The sequence below is a fragment of the Anoplopoma fimbria genome, chromosome 2 (assembly GCF_027596085.1).
Source record: "Anoplopoma fimbria isolate UVic2021 breed Golden Eagle Sablefish chromosome 2, Afim_UVic_2022, whole genome shotgun sequence".
Lineage (NCBI taxonomy): Eukaryota > Metazoa > Chordata > Actinopteri > Perciformes > Anoplopomatidae > Anoplopoma > Anoplopoma fimbria.
In genome coordinates this window covers 11,774,270-11,796,143 of record NC_072450.1, presented here as the reverse complement: position 1 = coordinate 11,796,143, position 21,874 = coordinate 11,774,270, and the positions used below count along the sequence as shown (strand labels likewise).

Sequence of the window (21,874 nt, the reverse complement as noted above, 5' to 3'; positions counted from 1 at the left end):
AGCCAGAAGATGAATTACCTGTGGCCTTGATATTGTGCCACAGAATCTCTACACAGTAGGCTCTGCAGAAATTAGACCTCAAGTCTGGAGGTGGGCTTTTTGGCAATGTCGGCTCCCAGACTTGTCCCTATTTTCTCTTTCTACTAAATTCAATTATCCTCACATAAACCTGCTGAAGTGAAAATGAAGGTCTCAAGTCATGTTTTTTAGCCCTTTGCCAGTTGGTTAGGGGTTTGAGTCTTTGTCAAGAGTTAGTCATTTTATTGATATAGGGGAAAGTCTAACAAATGTCTAGAAAACTTTGTAAATGTGCTGGACAAAGAGGGAGTTAATAAATTGAACAATCTGCTTTCAAGAAATAAGGTATTGCTGTAAAAATACCAAACTGCCTGAGAGATAGTTGAAACATTAAACAGGCCCTATTATGCTATTTTCGGTGCATATTTTTATCTCAAGTTACAACATTGTAAATAACATAAAAAATAAAAACTGCCTGAGAGATAATTGAAACTATTAAGTAAAGATGTATGCATCCAGTAAAAGCTTAATTAAGCTCTTTCACATGCTACATGCAGATTATCGGGGCAAAGCTCCCCAGACAAAGAGTCTGATTAAACACAAATAACAATTATAACACTGCCTCATGACGTGACCTCACCATGAACTAATACACACACTGTGGCTAAAATGGGACAGGGGTGGGGAGGGTGAGCAAATCACTGAAGCTGAATGTTGTCACCTTGTCATCAGTGTCACCACAAAGTTATGATTATGCGCTGCGTGAGTGAAATTAATGTCAGATCAACTCGACTATCGCGTGGGAGGAAAAAAAAAGATGATAAAGAAGAAAGGAGCAGGAAAGTCATTTTTGAATAATATTTTTCAAAGTGAAGGAAAAGGTTATTGGGAGGATAAGCTTGTTTTATTTATTCACTTTATTTACTGCATTCGATTAATTATTTTGTGTTTATTATCATTTTCACAACTTGCCTAGGGGGCCACATACACAGTGATTATGGTTTAGCAAAGATGTGATGGATGTTGAAGAGGGACGGCACTCAGTAGATAATGATAGGTCAAATTTGTCATGACAGAAATAACAACTTCCACAATCTGTCTGTACTCATCACAGATCCCAAAGGTCCGACCTCTTTCAGCCTCATCACTGTGCAGGCAGTGCAACTGTAATGGCCCGCCATCATCGTGCTTTACTGGTAATGCCAGAAATTAAAGCCAAAAGCCATTCATGATACCCAGCCCTCAGTTGGTCGTGACTGACAACTTCCGACACGGGAAAAAGGTGTTTCCTCGCGGTTTTCCATTTTCAGCATCATGCAGCATTATACCCATGGCTCCAGTTCCCGCAGGGGTTCTGTGTATTCAATGACGTCTCGCCACTGAGAATGCTGGAAGATCTAATCAGTCTTGCTTCACTTCACTTGATCTGTTTCCTCAATTAGGTTGCAAGCTTGCAGCTGCAAAACGGTTCTTGCTTTAACATAGGTTTGCTGGTAAAGTGAACGTGCCTTGTTGTAAAGGGGAGTCATTTGTCTTGAGGTTCTTTCGAGCCCTCCCTACAGATCTTCTGCTTATCGAAGATCAGACATAACATTTTCCTGCCCAAAGCGAAGTATTTACATATGTAAACGATTTGCTCTTCGTTCCATTTGCTCAGGATACTCTTGCCACATGTTCTTTTGATCGGGTGAAAGCAGGTTTGCAGAGCTCAGGCGCTGAATGAGAAGGGGCCTGCAACATTCAAGTGGAATTACAACATGCACGTTGCTACAGATAGTCAGAAAATGTATTATTAAAGGAGGTAGTTTCGAGATATTTTTTTTGCTTCTTGAATTCCCTCGGGATGGAGCCCCAACTGCAGAATGTTTTATGCCACATGGTTTAAGTTTAACTCTTGGATCATGGAGCGCGGTGACGCTGTACATCCTGTCAGCTGATCAGAATCATCTGACCTTGACAATCACCTGAAAATCTGACGAGCTGTTCTGACCATTTATACAAACTCCTCCTCCTGCTACATGCAGTCAGTTGTGCTAATTTGTCCCCCTAGCCTCCTCCAGCTCTAGTTTCTTATGACCATGCTTGTGTTGGCATCTCTGGCATTGTGCATCATGTATATTTCATATCTCAGCGATACAGTATGTATCTGTGGGATTTTGTTCCGTACACCCCTTGGGCTATTTTTATGCGCTCCACTCAGAATCGCACACTGTTTGGATTCACTGGGGAAACACCCTCTAGCACATTTCTGATAAATACAATTGCATATGCATTTGTTGCAAGACATGTTCTTAAATCATTTAAGATATTCAAATGATTGCAGCTCTGTAAAAGAGGCTCCCGGTGGACATTGTGCATTACTGCCCAACATAGGACACTAAGGCTTCATTTAAGCTGCTTAACCAGAATTTGCACAATAGAAGCAAAAACAGAGGCTGGCTTATCAAAAACAGATATAAACAGTGAGACTTTTCAAAAAGACAGACAAAGATTGACCATTCTCTATCTTAAACACACACACAAATACACATTAACACAAAGCTATACACAGACACACGCAAACATTTTCATATAAACACACACGGTCAAAGTCGAGCACATGGCTGCACGTACTGCAGCAGTTTCACAAAAACAACATAATGTGGCATAGAGAGCTGGAATGGGGTGATTTCATGTGGACAGCCTGAACAAACAGCCCATACCAAGAGGAAGTCCCATCACGAGGGTCAGGGTTTAGTCAGGACAGACCAAATATGAGAGGGAGAACAGGGTATCAAAACAACTAGATAATGGATTCTCACTCTCCTGGGGGGACAGGAAATACTTCTACAAGGAATGTCAATGTATTTTTCAAATATCATATTTCACATCTGAAACTATCTACACTGTAACAGGTTTATTAGGTACACTGCAAAAATGAATGCAATCTTATAGCCCTGCAATAAAATGTTATCTTTGCAAAGATAAATCACCATAAAGATCCATTAGCAACAGATCTGGAGCTTTCAATCATATCACATGATCTTCCTCAGCAGAACACGTTTACCCAGTTGTCAAGGAATTAGATGATCAATTTTTTTTTTCTCATTCATTTTGTTTTATTTTATTATTTTATCTTCTTCTCATCTACTTAGCATTATCTTGTCAATAATGAAATAAAAATGTGGATGAGCAAATAAATGTACGTTGTTTCAATGACAAGTGTTTCAACCTGCCTCTTCTCTGATCGACTTCGTGCTTGTGTGTGTCTGTGTGTGCTGTATTTTCTGTTTGTGCATGCTTTAAGTTCCTCCCCTCTATTTTCTTTCATCATGTTGTTTTTCAGAGATTGAATCAATGTTTTGGAAGGTGAATCCTCGTATATCTATAGAAGGGGATTCATTCTTTATAGCTTGTGGTTTTTGTTCCAACTTTAATGTTTTTTTATGTTAAAAGTGACTGCAGATTATCTTGACTTTTAGGAACTGTCTGTTTTTTTTTTGGAACCTCCCCAGAACAACACATATTTTCCTTTTATCCTCCTGACTGGATGCATGACCTTCCCTCCGGCATAAATAACCATATTTTATTATATTCACACACCAAAGGTAGGTTGGTAGTAATGGATAAAATAAAAAGCAACGGCTGACCTTTTCCAACTTTTTCATTTGATAGCGAATCGTGACTCTTACACCTTGGTGCTCTGACCCTCCATTCCTTAGTCGAGAAAAAAGCAAACGACCAGCCCAACTAACTGTCTCTCCTCCTATATTACTGCACAAGTAGCCTATACCTATGAGATGTTCAGCGCTGAAGCAAAAATAAGATTTGAACTTTGTCAAGCCAACAGCATAGCAGGTGTAAGAGCTATAACAAAAACAAGCTGCTAATTTGTTGCACATGCAAATCCTCCTCACAGATGATCACATCATCACACAAGCTGTGTGCTCTTCAGCAGAACATGAGCTCATGACAACCACCCCTCCTAACACACAAAAACACACATCACACACATATATCCACGCATGCACACAGTAGGTGTGACCCAAGCAGATTGTTTCTATGGATGTCTACACTAACTTTACATGTCGACTATAACATTAACACTAATGACTTATTCATTTATACACAGCACCAGTCTCAACACTCAGTTGTTGCATTCCCTATTTGGTGTTTGCAGGCATCTTATATGCAGTGTGTGCCTTTTTTATGTTCTCATGAAGTTCAGATGTGCAACCCTTCCTGAATCATGCATGACAAATGACATACAGTAGCTGGGGAAAATGCCTTAATGAATTAAACATATTACACCTAATCTCTTATGAAGGGGATGATTTCACTTGTCACACCTGTCACACAGCATTTCCTCAGAATCTACTGATACGTATATTCTGTGTAAACCTCATAGGAAGCAGAGGGATCCACTGCTGGCGCATTTCATTCATATTCCATTGAATGCACACAGCAGATGTGTAAATGTATTTATTGTATAAGACATTTTTGACAGGTGTTCATTGTTAGAAACATACAAATGCCATCACCACATGCCAAAGATGCTGTATTACTGTCAACTCTTGTGCTGTCGTTTCCACTAAATGTCAGAATCACATGTTGTTGCATCTTGTACAGTATGATCATGAGCTACTGAAGAACTAGCTATTTATGAGGAATAAATTGGATACTATTCTGTTTAAAAAACAACAACCTCCAAACTATTTTGTTACAGACTGTTAAAAACAAATTTGGGTGCTTTGCCATTGTTTAATTGACCAGATGTTGGAAAAAGAGCTAAATTTCATTAATCAAAGTATTACAAGTATAAAAGTTGTAATATTTGAGATTTGCATGTAATCAAACCCTATTTTTAATACTTTTTATGGTCGGCATTTTTTTTGCAATATCTATTCAATGTATTTACAGTAATTACCTCTCTATATAGTAGTTTCAATTGCTATATCATATTACAGCTGTACTAAGACAAACCAATGATTTCCTACTGCTGCTGGTTCACAAAAATGGGTTGACTTTTATTGTAAAGTAGTCCGGGGAATCTTTTTGTAACCACGATAAGTGTGTGAACTACAGAGATCGTAGACAAAAATGTGAAAAACAAAATAAGACGTCAGCAAGTTTGGACATGGGATAAGTTTTAAATATTGCAGCTATTAATGGAACAAGAAGTCACAGTCACAGTGAGCTATTGAGCCTGAAGAGCTGCAGGCGACACTACAACTTCTCAGCAAGATAACCAACTCTTGTTACTGTGCCCTGCTGTTGAGCAGAAAACTACTATGAAATCACATCACTGTTGCTCATGGCATGACGGAGGAAGTCAAATTATTGACTGGCTTCTTTAATAAAACTCAAGTATGTTTGGTTCCACTGTAAACAGATACACAAGTGGCTCTTCTGCTGTACTGCTGCTTACAAAGTAGCTGCTCAAGGAGTGTTTGATGAAGTATTAAACCACATTTATTGTTACCATCAGTAACCACAGGTGTTGCAAACCTATAAGGACAGAAATCTCAAGGATTCTTGCTTTAGGTCTTTTGGAATATTACTTATTCATTGTTTTCATCACAACATTGTGTGAGCTTTGATATATTCAACATCATTTTAAGTTTTAGCTTTGTGCTGCATCACAGTGGACCATTGCAAGGATTTTCAATGGAAACCAGACACTAAACAGCTCACCCAAATGGAGAGGTAGGTAGAGACGGCTTTCTTATGCTCTGCATTATGATGCTTAGTCTGTAGCCATAGTGTTTTTCCAGACAACTATTTGAATAATTCAGATTATCAAAGAAAAAAAAGAGATAATTGAATTTCAAAAATTACAGTAACAGGTCAAACGGGATAAAACAATTACAATCAGTTACAGTTAAGATACTCTCCATCATTAAAGTTATGCATCACTGGAATATTTGTATATATTCTTCAAAAGGTATAGATGACCTATGTTTCATCTGACCAGTGTTGGTAGTTGAAGAAGAGACCCCAAGACAGTGTAAATAAAAAGCTTACATAGTGAGTCTTGTTTCGTGGAAAGCGCCATTTTCTGCCAGTTGAGCTTCCTGTTCGTGTTTTACTGAAATAAGGACGAACTTGGACAAGACAAAAATATGCAAGGATTTAAAGTAGTACAGCGACCAGTACTGACGGTCAGTCATGTTGACTTAAATTTGATGGACTTGACAATTGCAAATATATGACCTGCTGTCTTCCTCTTACTGTTAACACAACATTAAACAGGACGTGCTCAGAGAATCACAAACTAACAAAAAAAAACTAACACACATGATAGTTTTTCTGAGTCACTGGGCATCTCTGTCAGTCCCCACACAGCATGGATGAATGCAGCTGGGTAGACTTTGTCCTCTAGTTTTATTTGTTGGATGGCAGCTGAACCCTAACTTGTCTGGAACCTAATTTCAGCACCGGCACTGTTTCACGCTTTATTTATAATTCAAACAGAGCCACTCATCCGGGGATGTGCATAGATGTTTGTGTGCAGATACAGTAAACCCCTTTTTTAAGTCAATGATGTGTTCCAGCATTAACCAAACCACACTGGTAGAGATGCAATATAAGAAATGGAGTTGCTAGGACAATAATTTGCCATACGTTAATTGAAGGGATCTGATTTAGTCATTATTGTGATTTCAAGGTAAAATATGCATTATGCAAAATTGTATGTGTATGTGCATGTCTACTTGAAACCCCCACATTATTATCAGTGCCAGTGGAACCCTTGTTGGCCATGGGCTCAGGATACCGAGACAGCACAAAATAGTAGAAACGAACAACATCAACAATAAACCAATAACAAATGGATTCCATTCACATTTCAATGGAATAGCAATCAGGGTCACTCTAGTGTGGCAGACTTCCAGTGCCTGATCAAGACCTGTAAAACAAAACATTCAAGACTTTTGTTAGAGGAACTTTAAGATTCCAGGCTCATGTAATGATATACTGTACATAATGAACAGTTTGACCAGGCCCAAACTAAATAACTTCTCAGATAAGGTGTCAACTGTCTTTGACCCTATGAATTACAAAAAATAAAAGTATTTAATGTTCACATTTTATACCATATAATTGACAGCGTAGTGCAAAAACTATACAAAAACATTTGCTCTTATAATTTAATTGTGCTTAACCAAACACTCAAATTGGTTGGAAGTTTTGTAGTTGACTAAGCCCCGCCCTCCTAACTTACAGTTGCTATGCCTATTAATGTTTATGTACTCGCACCGTACACAATGCAGTTTACAGTGATATTAGGGGCGGGTTTACCAATATAGTCCTTAAATGATTTAAAAAAAACCAAAACATTATTTTGATTGGGCAATCGCTTATTTCCTGGGCTGCTTTATTGAAACCTTAAATCAAATATTTAACATATAATACATCATAAACTATGTTCAAGTGCATATATATTGTATCCCCATTATATTTGAAGCCATTTGTTACAATCAAGATGTACTGTTATCTTTATTTGTGCTCTTTTGTTTCAAATTCAAATGTATTACTTTATTAAGTAATGATGTTAATGATCATTCGATTTTAATATGTTATTCATTTGATGACTACATTGGGCAGAAAATGTCTGTAACCATAATTAGTGTGGATATAATTACATACATTAACATGATGTGAATGGATTCCTTTTTTAAATACTGAATCTTTTTCAAATATCAGATTTTAATGATGGAAATAGGGCTTGTGGCATCTGCTAATGTCATTTTTTTATTGGCATCACTACCTAACGATTATATTCAGCTTTCATTAACTCCAAAAATGCTTTGGCAAACATATTTTTAAGTGAATCTTTCACTGTACCAGTGAAACTGAGGGAGACTGACTAGAGCACTTGAACCTAATGATGCTTTCCTCACATAAAGACACTCTCTATATAAAGTCTTTTCAAGAGGATATGATAGTAATTCTGAGTGCAATGATACACTTCCTAATACCACTATTCAAAAGTTCAACACCCCTTCATCTCCCATTGGAGGATATGAAAGTTTTAGAGACTATTAATCTTAACTGGAGAATGTGAACATAATTCATTACATCATCAAATATTTCAGCCAGGAACCCATTAAGTCCGCTAAGTAATTAAAAACACTATGAGGCACTTCATAAAACTGCCTTTTCAGTATAACTCTATGGGAACATGTCACAAACCCTGATTTATGGTTTGCCTTTTAGTTTTTTATAAAATCACAATACCTCAAAATTGCCCAGGCTTTACTTGTACAAACAAGCAGCAGATTATGTGAACATTGGTATTAAATGCAACACTACCAACTATGTGGTAAAAGTGTGTACGCTCAGTCTTACTTACTGTGTTATCTTGCAGTTGTTTGTTGTAACAAACCGTCCTGTGTAGTGTATGTTACACCTGACCACATTGTTGGTGAAGTCTGACTCCAGCACCAAGAATTTGGGATTAACCTGGAGCTGAGAGACAAAGGACAGAGGGAACATTACAACTCACCATAATCACAAATCAGCGCATGTGCCCAACACTTCAATAATGAGGGTATTTGAGATACACAGTGAACACGAACATGCATAGATTTTTTGTCCGTACATCTTCCAACCACACTGACCAAATAAAATATGCATGAAAAATAGACAAAAGGATGGATGGGGAACCACTGAGCCATGAAGTGCTTGCAGATAACTAGAAACTTAAAAATTCCAGTTACTTCATCACACTTTTATTACCCAGATCAATTTGTTTTGGTGACCTCGACCCTCACCGTCTTCCATTAATTGTGCTGCCATGTCCATGCACACTTGATTCTTACATGACTCTTACCTTTAGTATGTATTTCCCAGGCTGGATGTCCGTGATATCGATCCACTGGCAGTCGATATCAGCATTGTATGTATCGTAGCAGCCTGGGCTCAGACCCTGAAGAAACAGAGGGGAGGAGAGGAATACTGATCAGAGTCAAAAACAGTTCTACTAAGACTATTGCGGATGACCAAATGAGGCCTAAAATCCTTATTTAATGTTTTGGTTTGCTGTGTTACCTGAGTGTGAGTGGTACAGGCATAGCGCTTCAGGTGACCAAAGTCACAGGTGGTGTCCTCCAGACAGAAGCTAGCCTTGTGTCCCTCTGCCACTTTACGGCCAGAACTGACCTCCAGTAAATCATAGTGGCTGAACTCATCCATGCTGTGGTAGTGCCTGTCGGAAGAAGTGAAAGACTGTGAATGTAGCCAAAAGTTAAAGAAACATCTAAGTTTAGGTTCGATATCAAATAGTTAATTCTAGTGTTAACTGTCATGCCATGCAAGTATCTGAACAGAAATATAGTCAGTTTATTGAGTTTGTTAATTACATTGCCATTTTGTTTAAATTCAGTGTATCCAAGTTGAAGTGTAACTTTAAAGGCCACCAGTGAATTGACTGACCTGCTGACCTCGTCTGCTAACAAGTGATGTTGCACCTTGAATGAACACTTCATTAAGTATCAAAGGACAATGGATACTAATTAATGGCAACAATAAAGTATTGTTGAAGCACGACATTAACACCCTAATGATGTATGAATGTTGTTAATTAGCTTGTATCAGTGGGCAAGATCAGAAGTGTTTGTGTGTAAGAGTGTGTGCGTTGGTGTGTATGCATTTACGTGTGTGTGTGTGTGTGTGTGTGTGTGTGTACTTGTGGCTATTTTCATGTGTACGTGCACATATCTATGTGTGTGTGTGTGTGTTTCACAGTATATGTGTATTTGTGTGCTGTTTGGAGTGTGTTTGTTTGCACAGCTTTAGAGGCTTAGGAAAGCTTGAATGGTACATGGCCACTGATCATCTCAACTGATCCAGAATATGAACCAAGTGACTCTGTCAAAGAGCTGGTCCATTTCAAATCTTCTGCGTTATTAACAGCTAATGGCTAGCACTTCTCCCAAATATCCAAGTGACCCGGGATAATACTCAGTTTTTACAAGCCCGTTGAGTATTGTCACAACAATATAAGCTTACATAAAAATATGTTCCTGTCATGGTTGTTTCTCTGTGTGTACATGTCAGAAAGCCAAAGGTGAACCCAAAAATATGCCATGGTGTTTGTATGGACTTGAATACATTTTTCATTCAGTGAAGGCATGCAGGAAAATCTGTAGGTGTTCATGATCCCATTAGCTGCACTTTGAGTCTTTTAGAGAGAAAAAATAACTCCATACAGTCAATTTAAGTGATGTTGACTTTAGTTGCTGCAGCATATGAGGTAAGCACTGGATCTCCTGCAGTCACACAAACTCAGACTATATAAATATTGCCCTTTTGCATTACTTCATAGCCCATGTTACAACATAGCAACAGCTTTACTGGAACAGTCATTAAAGATTGAAGGATGACTTGGAAGGAAACGTGGGTACTTTCCACTAATGGAGCAAGTGACCATACAAGGACTCAACCAATTATGAGCTGCTCTCAGAAAACAGACCTGTCAGTTGTTACCTGCAGCTGAATACTATCTTTATTCTGACTAACATCCAAATGTACATGAATGAGTGTGTTTACAGGGTTTTTCTATTTGGGGCACAGATGCATTTTGTGCAATACATGTGTTTGTGTATGTATTCACACGTGCGTATAAAGCATGAACCAGGGCAGGAGGTCCAGGGAGGTTGAATAACAGTCTTTGTCTTTTCTGAACTGGCATTCATTTCAGTGGCAATCTTGAGATGATTATCAATAGTATATATGTGTGTGTGTGTGTGTGTGTGTGTGTGTGTGTGTGTGTGTGTGTGTGTGTGTGTGTGTGTGTGTGTGTGTGTGTGTGTGTGTGTGTGTGTGTGTGAAATAGAAAGAAAGTTTACAAGAAGCAAAGAAAAAGACAGAGTGGTAGGTGCTGGATTATAAGGTTCTGGGAAGGGTCCCCTGCCTGGATCACATCACTGACTATGTCAACTATGAAGAATGTAGTGTTGGAAGGACACAGAGGATTTAACAGAGTAATTTGTAATTCTAACAACTACAATACAATTCAAAACATTCCAATCCTTCTTCGAAGTTGTGAGTCATTTTCCACTTGTGTTGCATCAAACAAGACTTTGAGGGTTTCTCAAATTGTAGCACGGGGCGTAAAACACTATAGTAGGTTCTTTGAGAACTATTTAGCAGTGGCCTGACATATGCACTCCACAAACAGCAACCAGGATATGAAGACATACGTCCTAGCCGCTGGACAAATAGCATCCATGATCTCTGACCACTAAGGGCACATACTTCAATAAAGTTGTACCATAAGGGACAAAAACACTTTTATTAACTTTTGCACTATCACACAAAAAAGTTCTAGCAAATAAGCAGAGCATTTTAATGACTTTCACTTGTTTCCCATACTGATTGGCATACAAAAATAAGTTCTCATGGAATTCTGTGTCCTAAAAAAAACATACAGAATTCCAACATTTTCACAGCACCATGTCACTCAAGAGGATGCCGTTCCCTTCCCTTCTTCTAATACTCCGGTGAGACAGATGGGGGTGAAGTAATGAAAAGCAAAACCGTCAACTACACAGCTTATTCAACAGAAATGTAGGGCAGGAAAGTTTATTGTGAGAATCTGGGCTAGAGATTTTCTTCCCCTAAAGAGAAGTCTTTGTTAACAAACACTCTGTCCCAGTAACCCATATCCATGCCATCATACTTTAGCAGCTGTGTGATCTGGTGTCACAGATTGACAGGAAAAACGGATTGGTTTGTCATTCTGATCACACAGCCGGTGGAATGATTGTCTTGGCTTTCTGCCTCCTGGGAACCACTGTGCAAATGCAGACTGATGTCAGACAAAAACAACACTGCCAATCTCCTAACGGCCAGTCAACATTCCTCTAAGATGAGGATAGTAAAGCACGGCCTGGCACCAGCGTCAGTCGGCGGACTTGCTGCAATTCCGATAAAAGCCAGTCTATGGAATATAATGTCATAAAACAATGACGATACCCCCAAAATCACCTCATCAGTAGTCCCCCAGAGCCACGACTGGCTTGCTAAATCAACTACAATCTGTCCACTGAGAAAGACACAGAGAAATTAGCTTTCTAAAGTGATCCAACCCACAAAACTACGTACCTTTTTCATGTAATGTTGAGTACTTTGTCATGTTTGTTTTTTTTTATTATTTCTAATGGAATCCATACTGTAGGTTTGGCACCCCAATCTCCTCTGTAGACAAGGAAACTAAAACATATTTCTACTTTCTCGGCCAACCATGGCAAGTCTTGTCTTTTCTTGCAGTATGACCGTATGGCACACTATGGAAACGGAATTTCGTTGTTCACTACAATGACAATAAAAACCTCTTTATCTTTATCTTTATGGGGCACTGTGACCCCCGATCTGCATTAACCTTTAGTTAAATGGCATAGACGTGCTTAATCACTGGACATGAACTCCCTGAGACACAGAACTTTTATTTCATGTCTGTCTGCGTAGGGAGAGTGACCCCTCCTCAATTGCAGATGTTCCTATCATGTTTTCCCCCTTAAAGTTTTTTTTGGGTGGTGTTTTTTCTTGTCCAAAACGAGGGTCCAAGGACAGACGGTGTCAAAGCCCCTTTAGACAAATTTGACAAATTTGATGTATAAATTAAAAATGGACTTGACTTCACCCTGTGTCTAGGCTCATCTTGATTGGCACAGCTAAAGCAAAACATCATCCATCATGGTTCAGTACATTCATTTAAGGTGCTATATATGAGATTGGGACCACTTCTGTTTCCTCTCAACGGCTCTCAACATGGCTGATCAGGCAGCTCCCAGTTCTAGATGCTAACAGCGCTCATGCTTGGTCTATGCTTGCTGCAGGGACGCAGGGGAAAAGTATGCGTGCCAGAAAATGACGTCATCACAGCTTTACAGGGATGGTATAAAGGCCGTTAACTATGTCCATGAATATGAGATAGGAGTTTACAGTTATCAGGTTGTAGTTATATCAGCTATAATTCCTCCTGGACATGAGGAATTATTTTTGCTTGATTCTGCTAGATCAGGAATTTTACAACTTTTAAAATCTTACAATGTAACATTATTATGGGTAAGGTTATCAACATATGTCGGCCTATGTTAACAGATATAAGTTTCATAAATAATTACAGTCTGTAAGAATAAAATCAGATAAAGATGCCTGCCAGCTATCTCCCTGTGTACCACAAGAGATAATAATAAAGCCAGTAAAGCATTATTATCTGATTGGGTAAAAACTGTTTTGTATTAAGTACTTACTGGTGACAGCTATGCCACTCCCAGGTCTGACGTGGCCGGTTGGGCATGAAGTCGGCAGTCCCCTTGTTCTTCACCCTCTGAGGAAATCGCAACAGGACCCTTACATCGTAGTCTGTGACCTCGGGTTCATAGGCAGAGCTGAATGGCAGAAATATACATCAGGACAAAATACATTGAGGAAAACTGTACAAATGGCTGCAAAAAGAAAGTCTGCAAGTCTGTTTCTTATAACGTGGAAATGGAAGGGAAAAAAAGCAGGAACGGAAAGGCTTGGAGGCAGGAGCATATCTACTAAATAATTCATTTTTAACAGATTACAACCATCTCTCCACATACACAGTTTCAACACAGAAAGAGGGAACATGCTGTTGCACGATCCACTTTTTTTATGTGAAAAAGGAGGAACAACCTAGAGTTCACAATGCCACTGAAGATCTAAGCCATTCATCTTGTGGCTGTTGTTGACATTGGAGTGTATGGCAAATTACAACAGCCCATCCGTCGGTGATTGCTGCAAACTCAGACAGGATATGAAAGGGCTTTGAGGGATGGCTGTGCTTGTGAGGGCAAATAGAGAAGCCATGGGGACAGCAAACTTCCATCATTTCAACAGTGTCTTTAGTACAGAGGCAGTCAAAGGGCCCGGGCCTGGGGCTCAGGGGATGCTATCCACAACACAGAGAAATTAAACTAACAACAGTCTCTATCCCAGAAGGTGACCAGGATTCGGTTCACTTCTGTTGTACTGTTGGTCAACTTTTTTCATTATTTCTTTCAGATATTATTGCACATAACTGGTATGATCCTGAAAGCTACTTTAGAGTTATGGATGGTTCACTCGCTGGTTAATGTCGCCCAAATGTGAAGCAGCTTATAAATAATGTTAATATTTGTGTGCTTTGCTGCTAATGCATGATCCGCAGCAGGGTACAGGCTGGACATGACATCAGAGGGCTACATTGAAAAGTGAAAAAATGTATTTTTTTTACATACTTCAATTGAATGTTTTTCAGGTGTGCTAACCAGTGAGCCACCAAGCTACACTTAAGATATTGCAGAAACCACTACAATTAGAACATTTGTCACTAACATGAAAACAGGGACCAACACCAAAACTGTGTAGAATGAACCCAATGAAAAAGGAAATAAATATATAAATAAATGAATAAACCTAATCCAGCAAAGGACATCCAGAATTGGGCTTACCTTGAAAGACATTTTTCCTCAGCAGCACAGCGGAGAGAGTACATGTGGGCTCTCTGGATATATGTGGAAGCCTGGACATAGTTGGGATCAGGAACCAGATCCGGCAAACCTGAAGTAATAGACAGGCTGCTCAACCTATATTGTAATACATACAATTTAAATAACACACAACCTTGCTTCAACAAGGGAAGTAATTTGCTAACAAACCTCACAAATCTGAAATTGTATAAATCTGCTCCAAATACTGAAAACAAAAGAGTAATTACTTATTGTCAAAGTCTAAGGGACATTTTAGACTCTAACATGATAGTATATTCCATATTTAAACAGAGTTATAAACTATAGTTAAAGCTGACCAACTACATATCAAACACTGCCATTTCATCCTGATTTTACTTATAATGATGATAGCAATGATTAGGAATCTGTGACCGGTCACCTTTGGATCTCTTTGAATTCTGGCCCTTCCTGTCACTGCCAGAAAACTCGTTCACATATTTGTCATCAATTTTTTATTACCTGGTATTTATGGTGGTGCTGGGAGGATACAATGTGCTCACAGTTCATGACTGGGTCACTTTAGAGGCTTTTGGCCACTAATTACTGTGAATTCCAGATTATTATCATGGTTTTCTAATGAGACACTTTTGCTCCATAAGCCTGTCAGACAGGGTGAGCATAAGAGTTGCAAAAGGGAACCTTATGCCAATAATTTCTTGGCTAATGTCATGTGATCTTCCATGTGCACTGATCTTAATGTCAACGTGTCACTTTTACTAAACCTTTAATATAGCAAACATAGAATGACTAGTCATAGGGTAAACCTAGTATCTGAGCTGCAGTATCACTTGTTGTAATGCGGCCTGTGTTTCTCATACTTTGGATTCGCCAAACAAGTGACAGAGATGAAGAGATGAGGGAAGGCTCAGGCGCACAGTGATACAGCAAGAGAGCCAGACAGAGAGGGAGAACGTGCGTGCCAGGGCAAAAAACAACAGTGATCTCACACCACTGCTGTTTTGAAACTGGGCCACTGACCAAGTCTGTCAGAAAACCTGAGGAACAAGTAAAAAAAAGCAGGCCTTACTTGTCAGAGTGAATGTAACTGTCCTGTTCTCAGTAAAGGCCATGCCAGCAAGGGTCTTTGGCTCAACTTATCACCCCTCTCTGTTTGGCATACAAAGGCCAGACACGCTTCACTGTGAGCTTGTACAAGCAATTGAAAGTCAAACCATCCGACCTCTAAGCCTGTAAGTGTTAATAAAATCATAAAAAAAACATGTACAACTTTAATTTTTGTTGCAGCCATCTTTAACCATGGTAAAGAAAAAAGATCATGAAATAACACACTGTCTTTTGATTTTGGATTTACACAAAGGGCTTTAGCAACGGTCGGTTAATGCAGACAGGAAGTTTTAGATTTTACAATTGCCCAGTTTAATATCCTGTTAAGTCCTCCCTCTCAGCTCCAAGTTGAAATAAGGGCTTTGCCTTTGCGGGCATTGTGTAAACATCTTATGTGACAGCTCTCTCTGAGACAGACGTAAAGAACAGGGGAAGCCTCCTGGGGCAGACCATGATGTAAACACTGTAAGACCAGTGTGAATGCAGAGTTTTTGCAGCAGCGCTCTCAAGCTATTTTCTTTTCACCCTAGAAAGCTTTGTTCTCTGCCTCCTAATCTTTTGAAATGTGAAATTGGGTGTCTTTCAGAGGGATAAAGTGTATTGAGAAGCCAGAGCTGATCAGCTCTCGACAGCATGTGACAAAGCCACACATTACACTCTAAGTGGGGCACGGAGAACAGAAACTGAATCCTGCCATGCTTTTTATACCAACTAATATAGCATAATAAAATACATGAAGGCTCCCGCTCTAGATACTTCTGCTTTAAGCGCCTGGCTGTAAGCTGCAGAGGACTGACAGATCGGAATACTTGAAATTCATTGAGGTCATTTTTAAATGAAAAATCACTATAGTGTTTGATGATTAAGTATAAAGTATATCACAGTTTCTTTTGCTAGGTAGTTTATTTTACTCTCTATGTCCTGTTGTTAATACAGTGTACATCTTATCTATTTTCATGATGATCAACCATTTTACTTTTTATCAGTAGACAATTTGCAATCTTTTTAAACTGATCTTTGACCATTATACTTTATTACAAAACCACTGAAACATTGCAGCTTTCATAGCTACACTCAAAAGAGTGCACAATCCAATTCAGTATCTGGGCTATAATACTTCTAACAGAGAAGACTACTTATGGGAATATATTTTATTCATCTGAATGTGTTCTCAAATTGAACTCATCATTGATCAGAGTCTGTTCTTTGTCAGATTGTGTGATAAAAATACGGGTATTTTACAGGGGATAAAAAAGAGAATGGACAATGGCTGAGCTTCAGGAGCACAACATCTATTTCTTTAACCATAGTATTAGAACTGGTGTTGGGTGCCTCAGGTCAAGTGGAGATGGCTTGAAGTAATTGCCCCATTACAAACTCGAGTTCAGTTCTTTCACAACAAAAGGGGCTTTGATGACTGATTTGAAAGCCAATGTGTATTGAGAAAAACACTCACAAACTTGATCAGTTGGTCCAATTTTTGTACATATGGCAAAAGTATCTGTTTTTAACACTTTGAACACACAGAACGTACAGTGTGCTGTGTAATGTTCTTGCTCTCTTAATGCCACACTCTGCTACCACCAACCCCTTGTAGGACTGGCTGTGGGTTAAGTCCTATTCATTGTATGTGATTCTTGGAGCAACTTTTATGTCCAACCATTTGACAATTAAAAGCAACGGCTAGAAAGTGGTTCTAGTACCAAAACTTGTTTCATGGAGGTAAACTTAATCATTGCAGTTGTCTGTACGCTTTGGTTGCTAATGGTAACACTTGCCAGCTAGTCCACCAACACTAAACCTTCCCTAAACCTATTTGGTTGTTGTTGTATTTTCATGCACTGAACACATATGGCCATGCCGTAGATTTACATTTTAAAAATGTATTTATATTGTTTAATGAGCATTGTGGTCATTGAAATACATGTTTATTTCAATATATAGCACTGTATCTCATGTACTTTACTGCCTCTAATAGGAAGCAACATTGCCCGTAGAAATGGCAATATTATGCTTAATAAATATTCTTGTCTGTTGACTAAAGTTTTAAGTAAATCTAAAACTTGTATATCCCAATAGTATTATGGTACTGTAACAGCTTAATGACATGCCATGAAGAGGTGCAATAAAAACGTCAGCTTTCCAACAGCTCCCAATGGCGGAATCTTTATCACAGTGATTACTGGGAGCACTCAGGCATCTGCACACATGTTGGCCTTTTGTGCTGTAGAAATGGCTCCCAGCACTAGAGTGGCTAATGAATGATGGTTGCAATGCACACAGTGCACTAGAGAGACTGCAGCACAGTTAGGCAGATAATTGAGGAAAACAAAAGGTAAATCTACATTACTAAGAGTCTGAGAAACTCATTGGAGGTCCACATCTCCTGTCAGCTCTGGTGGTCAGAGCATAGAAAACCATCACATGTTGTCTGCATTTAGTTAAACCATGTTTCCCTCCAGCATTAACAATAAGCTCCAGAGAAAGTTTTTCTTTAATAGCACTTAATGAAAATATAGTATTCAAGCCATGGGTATTGCACGTTTTAACGCTCACTCTTCCCCTAACAACTCTGACTAAATACTTTTTAGATTTCCTGTAGCTGAAGCAATGGACCCCATGTGTAACAGGGACTTTCCATGCTCTGCCTCGCCCTCAGGGAGTGGTGAAGTACTGTATCCCCCTCTCTTGTTTCCCCTCTCCTGTCCTAAAGCCCAGGAGACAGACACGGCCCACCAACACCTCCTGTCACCAGACCCCCTATGAGGTCACCACTACCATTACCTAACTCCATACGCTGCATGAACCAGTCAAGTTTTGTGTAGCACAGACCTCCCCACACAAAAAACACAGTGGTTCTTGTGTGCTCTCTGTACATTGGCAGGGCTTGCACAACACCTGGTTCCAATAACCATACAAGTGGAAAAAGATGAACTTTGTGTCCACTGCTTTGTTTGTAAATTTAAGTGGACCTTTTATTCTGATTACTCCAGATACCTGGCAAACATGAAAGAAGAATATTGTAAAAACATGATTGCATTCTTGAGGGGTTGTTGAGTTCTCTACTCCCCTGGGTTTTTACAAATTTTGAATTCATGTGTCCAGCAACTACAGAAATCAAATCAAAGACAGAAATATCTTTAGGGTGAATGCTCACAAGTGAATATGTTCCCTCGTTCCACTGGAAATGTGAAATATTCTAAGTGCCTTGGAACTGGCTCCAAATCAGACTAATATTATCAAGATTTGAAATAGGGGAAACATTGTGTTAGCTTACAAAACCCTTACCGTACCTCTCTGTTCTGGTCTGTACACACTCCCGACATTCATGATGGGGTTCTCGAGGCCAGAGTTTGGAGAACTTCGGCCTTGAGGAACGGGCTGCAGGAAAGGAGGCTGGGGTCTTCCAAATGGAGGAAACTGCTCATACTGAGGGCTCCTGACTTGTGGTTGACCCGCTTGTCCTGTCCTGTCCACTATAATGGGAGCTGCCTGGTTGGCATCAGGGGCAGATACAGCAGGGACAGCAGGAGCAGTCTCCCCATTGAAGATACTGTGGGTGTATCTGTGGTCCAGGCCATCTGCAAATGGTGGTTGGGCAGCACGTGCAGGCACCGCAGGTACCGCAGGCACCGCAGGCACTGCAGGATTGGGCCCATTGCCATAAGTCTGGTAGTAACGGTAGCCATCATCAGTAAAATCAGAGGGAGAACCTGGGAGCACTGGGGCCATACCTGCATACACTCCACCAGTCCCCTGTCCAGGAACATACCCTCCACCGCCATATCCTCCACCACCATATCCCCCACCGCCATATCCCCCACCGCCATATACCCCACCGCCATATCCTCCACCGCCATATCCTGCAACGGGCTGAAAAGGCGGCTCATAGCTCCTTCCTTGCCCTTCTACAATACTAGGGTCATAAGGTACTGGTTGGAAGGGAGTCTGTTGAGGAAATGGGTTCTGTGGGTAGGATGGAATATTATAAGATGATGAAGAAAAGGATGATGATGATGACGATGATGATGAAGATCCTGTGGATGGCCTGAAGCGAGGGCTAGAGGATCCTTGGAACGAACTACCCCCTGTGCTGCCCACAGTTTGTCTCCAGTTGTCAGGCACTTGCCCAAATCCAAAAGGATGCCTTGCCTGCCCACGGACAGTTTCAGAGGATCCTCTTGGTGGAGCCTGTCGGCGGACATTGCCTCCCTGAGGTCTATGTGACGAACGTTGAGGAGTGTCTGCTACAACTACCCTTGGACCTCTGTCCTGGGCTCTTGCCACAGCAGGGACATATTCAGCTCCACTATTCAGCAGGCTAAACAGCCGGCCATTGTTCTCCCATTGTATCACCTGCCTCCAAGGGGTGGCAGAGCTGTCCTGCCCCTGGCCCCGACTCTGGCTCTGCTCCTGAGTCTGTGTGGCAACCTGAGCCTGCCCCGAGCCCAGCAGGACGAATACCAAACATGCCACAACAATAGACGACATAGTGGGTCCAAAGACACCACAGCTCACGACACGGTAAAGAAAAAAACTCCAGTCCACCAGCAGCTCAAACTCAAACCACCTGTAGCTCTGTCAAAAAAACATGTGTATCTTCTTCCCGCAAGTACAGCTTTGGTGAAAGTGTTGAGACAGACGCAGGGTTGAACAGTAAGCCTGTGGTTAAGTGCATCTGTAGGTCTTCCACTTCCAGCAGTAAAGGAGGTTGAATGTGCATTAAGTAGCAATCACACCCAGGAGAGGGAAAGTGGGCTTCAGAAGACCCACTGGTGGTGTTACCGTCTGTTGCAGTGAGAATATGTCCTGATTTCTTGTCGGTCTGTCAGCTTGCCTGTCAGTAGACTGAGCATTGCTTTCTGCCTTCTGGAAAGAAGTGTCTGTGCACTGCACGACTGCAAGCTTCTATTTGCCTGATTGCTTACAATGGACTGAAAAACTCTCAAACTTTTTTTTTTAGGAGAGGTCCCACATGGCCCTAGTGCTAGTGATGTTTCCTGGCCTGCAGCAGCCAGGGCTCCATGAGGCTTCCAGAGTCAACATTACCATCTGCAAAGGCATTTAGAGACATAACACATCTCACTTTCCAAGGTTTTGCTTTCTCTTCTTATCCTGTACAGTACAAGCTTAGATGCTCAGAACATGACATTGATTTTTTCTAAAGGTGTTTCAAAGGCTTGTTGTGTTTTTGCTTTGCCTTTAAACTTTTAAGAAATGCAATATCCATGTGCAGATGGGAAATTATTAGTCACACAGAACAACACTGATGCAGTTCAAACAAAAGACAGCAGGTTATTTTTAACCTGATCCCACAGTAAAACATTTCATAAAGCAATGTCGATGTACGGTAAGGCAACATCGGCACATATAATTAGCAGTTAATAAGGATATACTGTCCGCTAATCCGTAATGTGACTTTATATTAAATATTCTTTTGGGGATCAACAACCCAATTAGTCAACATTTATGAGTTGGGTATGTTTCGACATGTGGTCTGTATCCTCCCCCCTTAAGAGATGTCAAAGTGAGGTCAATTAGAAAGGTAGGAAACCCTCCTCCCACCAGACACACACACGAACATCAACACCTCTCTCCAGCACTCATTCCCATTGCTGCTTGTAGTTTGCTGAATGCACAAAAGACATGCATACACGCAGAGCTCCCCAGCAAGACACCAATGTGTGCGCTGTTGTCTGTGAATACTATCAAAGCGCTGTTGCACTCTGAGACCCTAATTTACACGAATGTTCTGAGAGCAAGTCATTAATAAACACTTTCATGTGGGATTGAATAATGCTTGGTTACTGCTTGCCTCGATAGAGTGAGTGCATGCAGACAGAATCAGATTTCCACCCCGTTATCAAAGTCAGCAGTTTGCAAGGTATTTTCCTTGGCATGGATTGCAAAAGCAATGGCCACAATGTGCCACAGTCCAAATAGAGGACAGCATTTCTCCAGGGCTGTAGCCGTCAACATTCATATTGCCTCTCTGAAACAGGGTCTAAAAAAAACAAGCTGACGCACACATGCTGATTTCAATTTAAGTGCTCTCCCACAAATGCACAAGAGAAGCTCCATCATGATCATTCCTGCACAATGGAATGTAGGGAGAAGTCTCCAGGGGAAATAGTTGGCCATGAGAGTGTAGTAGAGTGCATCAATATGGATATGATATCATTACTATACATGTAACACATCTGGGTCTACATTCATGAGCTGGTTTCTCATACAGCTATGCAATGACTCATAACACATCTATAAAAGGCAAATGTTATTAACATTAC

General features: G+C 40.2%; 1 protein-coding gene across 1 annotated transcript; it reads right to left on the bottom strand.

Annotated features, from left to right (window-relative positions):
* Nucleotides 1-6,814: 6,814 nt before the first annotated feature.
* loxl1 (lysyl oxidase-like 1) lies at nt 6,815-20,090 on the bottom strand. The gene is made up of 7 exons (XM_054612650.1): nt 18,881-20,090; nt 14,463-14,571; nt 13,257-13,394; nt 9,049-9,205; nt 8,831-8,926; nt 8,351-8,466; nt 6,815-6,904 (listed from the first exon to the last, which is right to left on the bottom strand). The coding sequence occupies exons 1-7, from the start codon at nt 20,076-20,078 to the stop codon at nt 6,898-6,900; spliced, it is 1,821 nt and encodes a 606-aa protein (XP_054468625.1). The 5' UTR covers nt 20,079-20,090; the 3' UTR covers nt 6,815-6,897.
* Nucleotides 20,091-21,874: the final 1,784 nt, after the last annotated feature.

Excerpts from the sequence above, each read along its gene's own strand:
- loxl1 (XM_054612650.1), bottom strand. The coding sequence starts at position 20,078 with ATGTCGTCTATTGTTGTGGCATGTTTGGTATTCGTCCTGCTGGGCTCG. Across the intron at positions 14,572-18,880 it reads GTACAGACCAGAACAGAGAG|GTTTGCCGGATCTGGTTCCT; the intron begins GTACGGTAAGGG and ends CTATTACTTCAG. Across the intron at positions 8,927-9,048 it reads CCTGTACCACTCACACTCAG|GGTCTGAGCCCAGGCTGCTA; the intron begins GTAACACAGCAA and ends CTGTTTCTTCAG.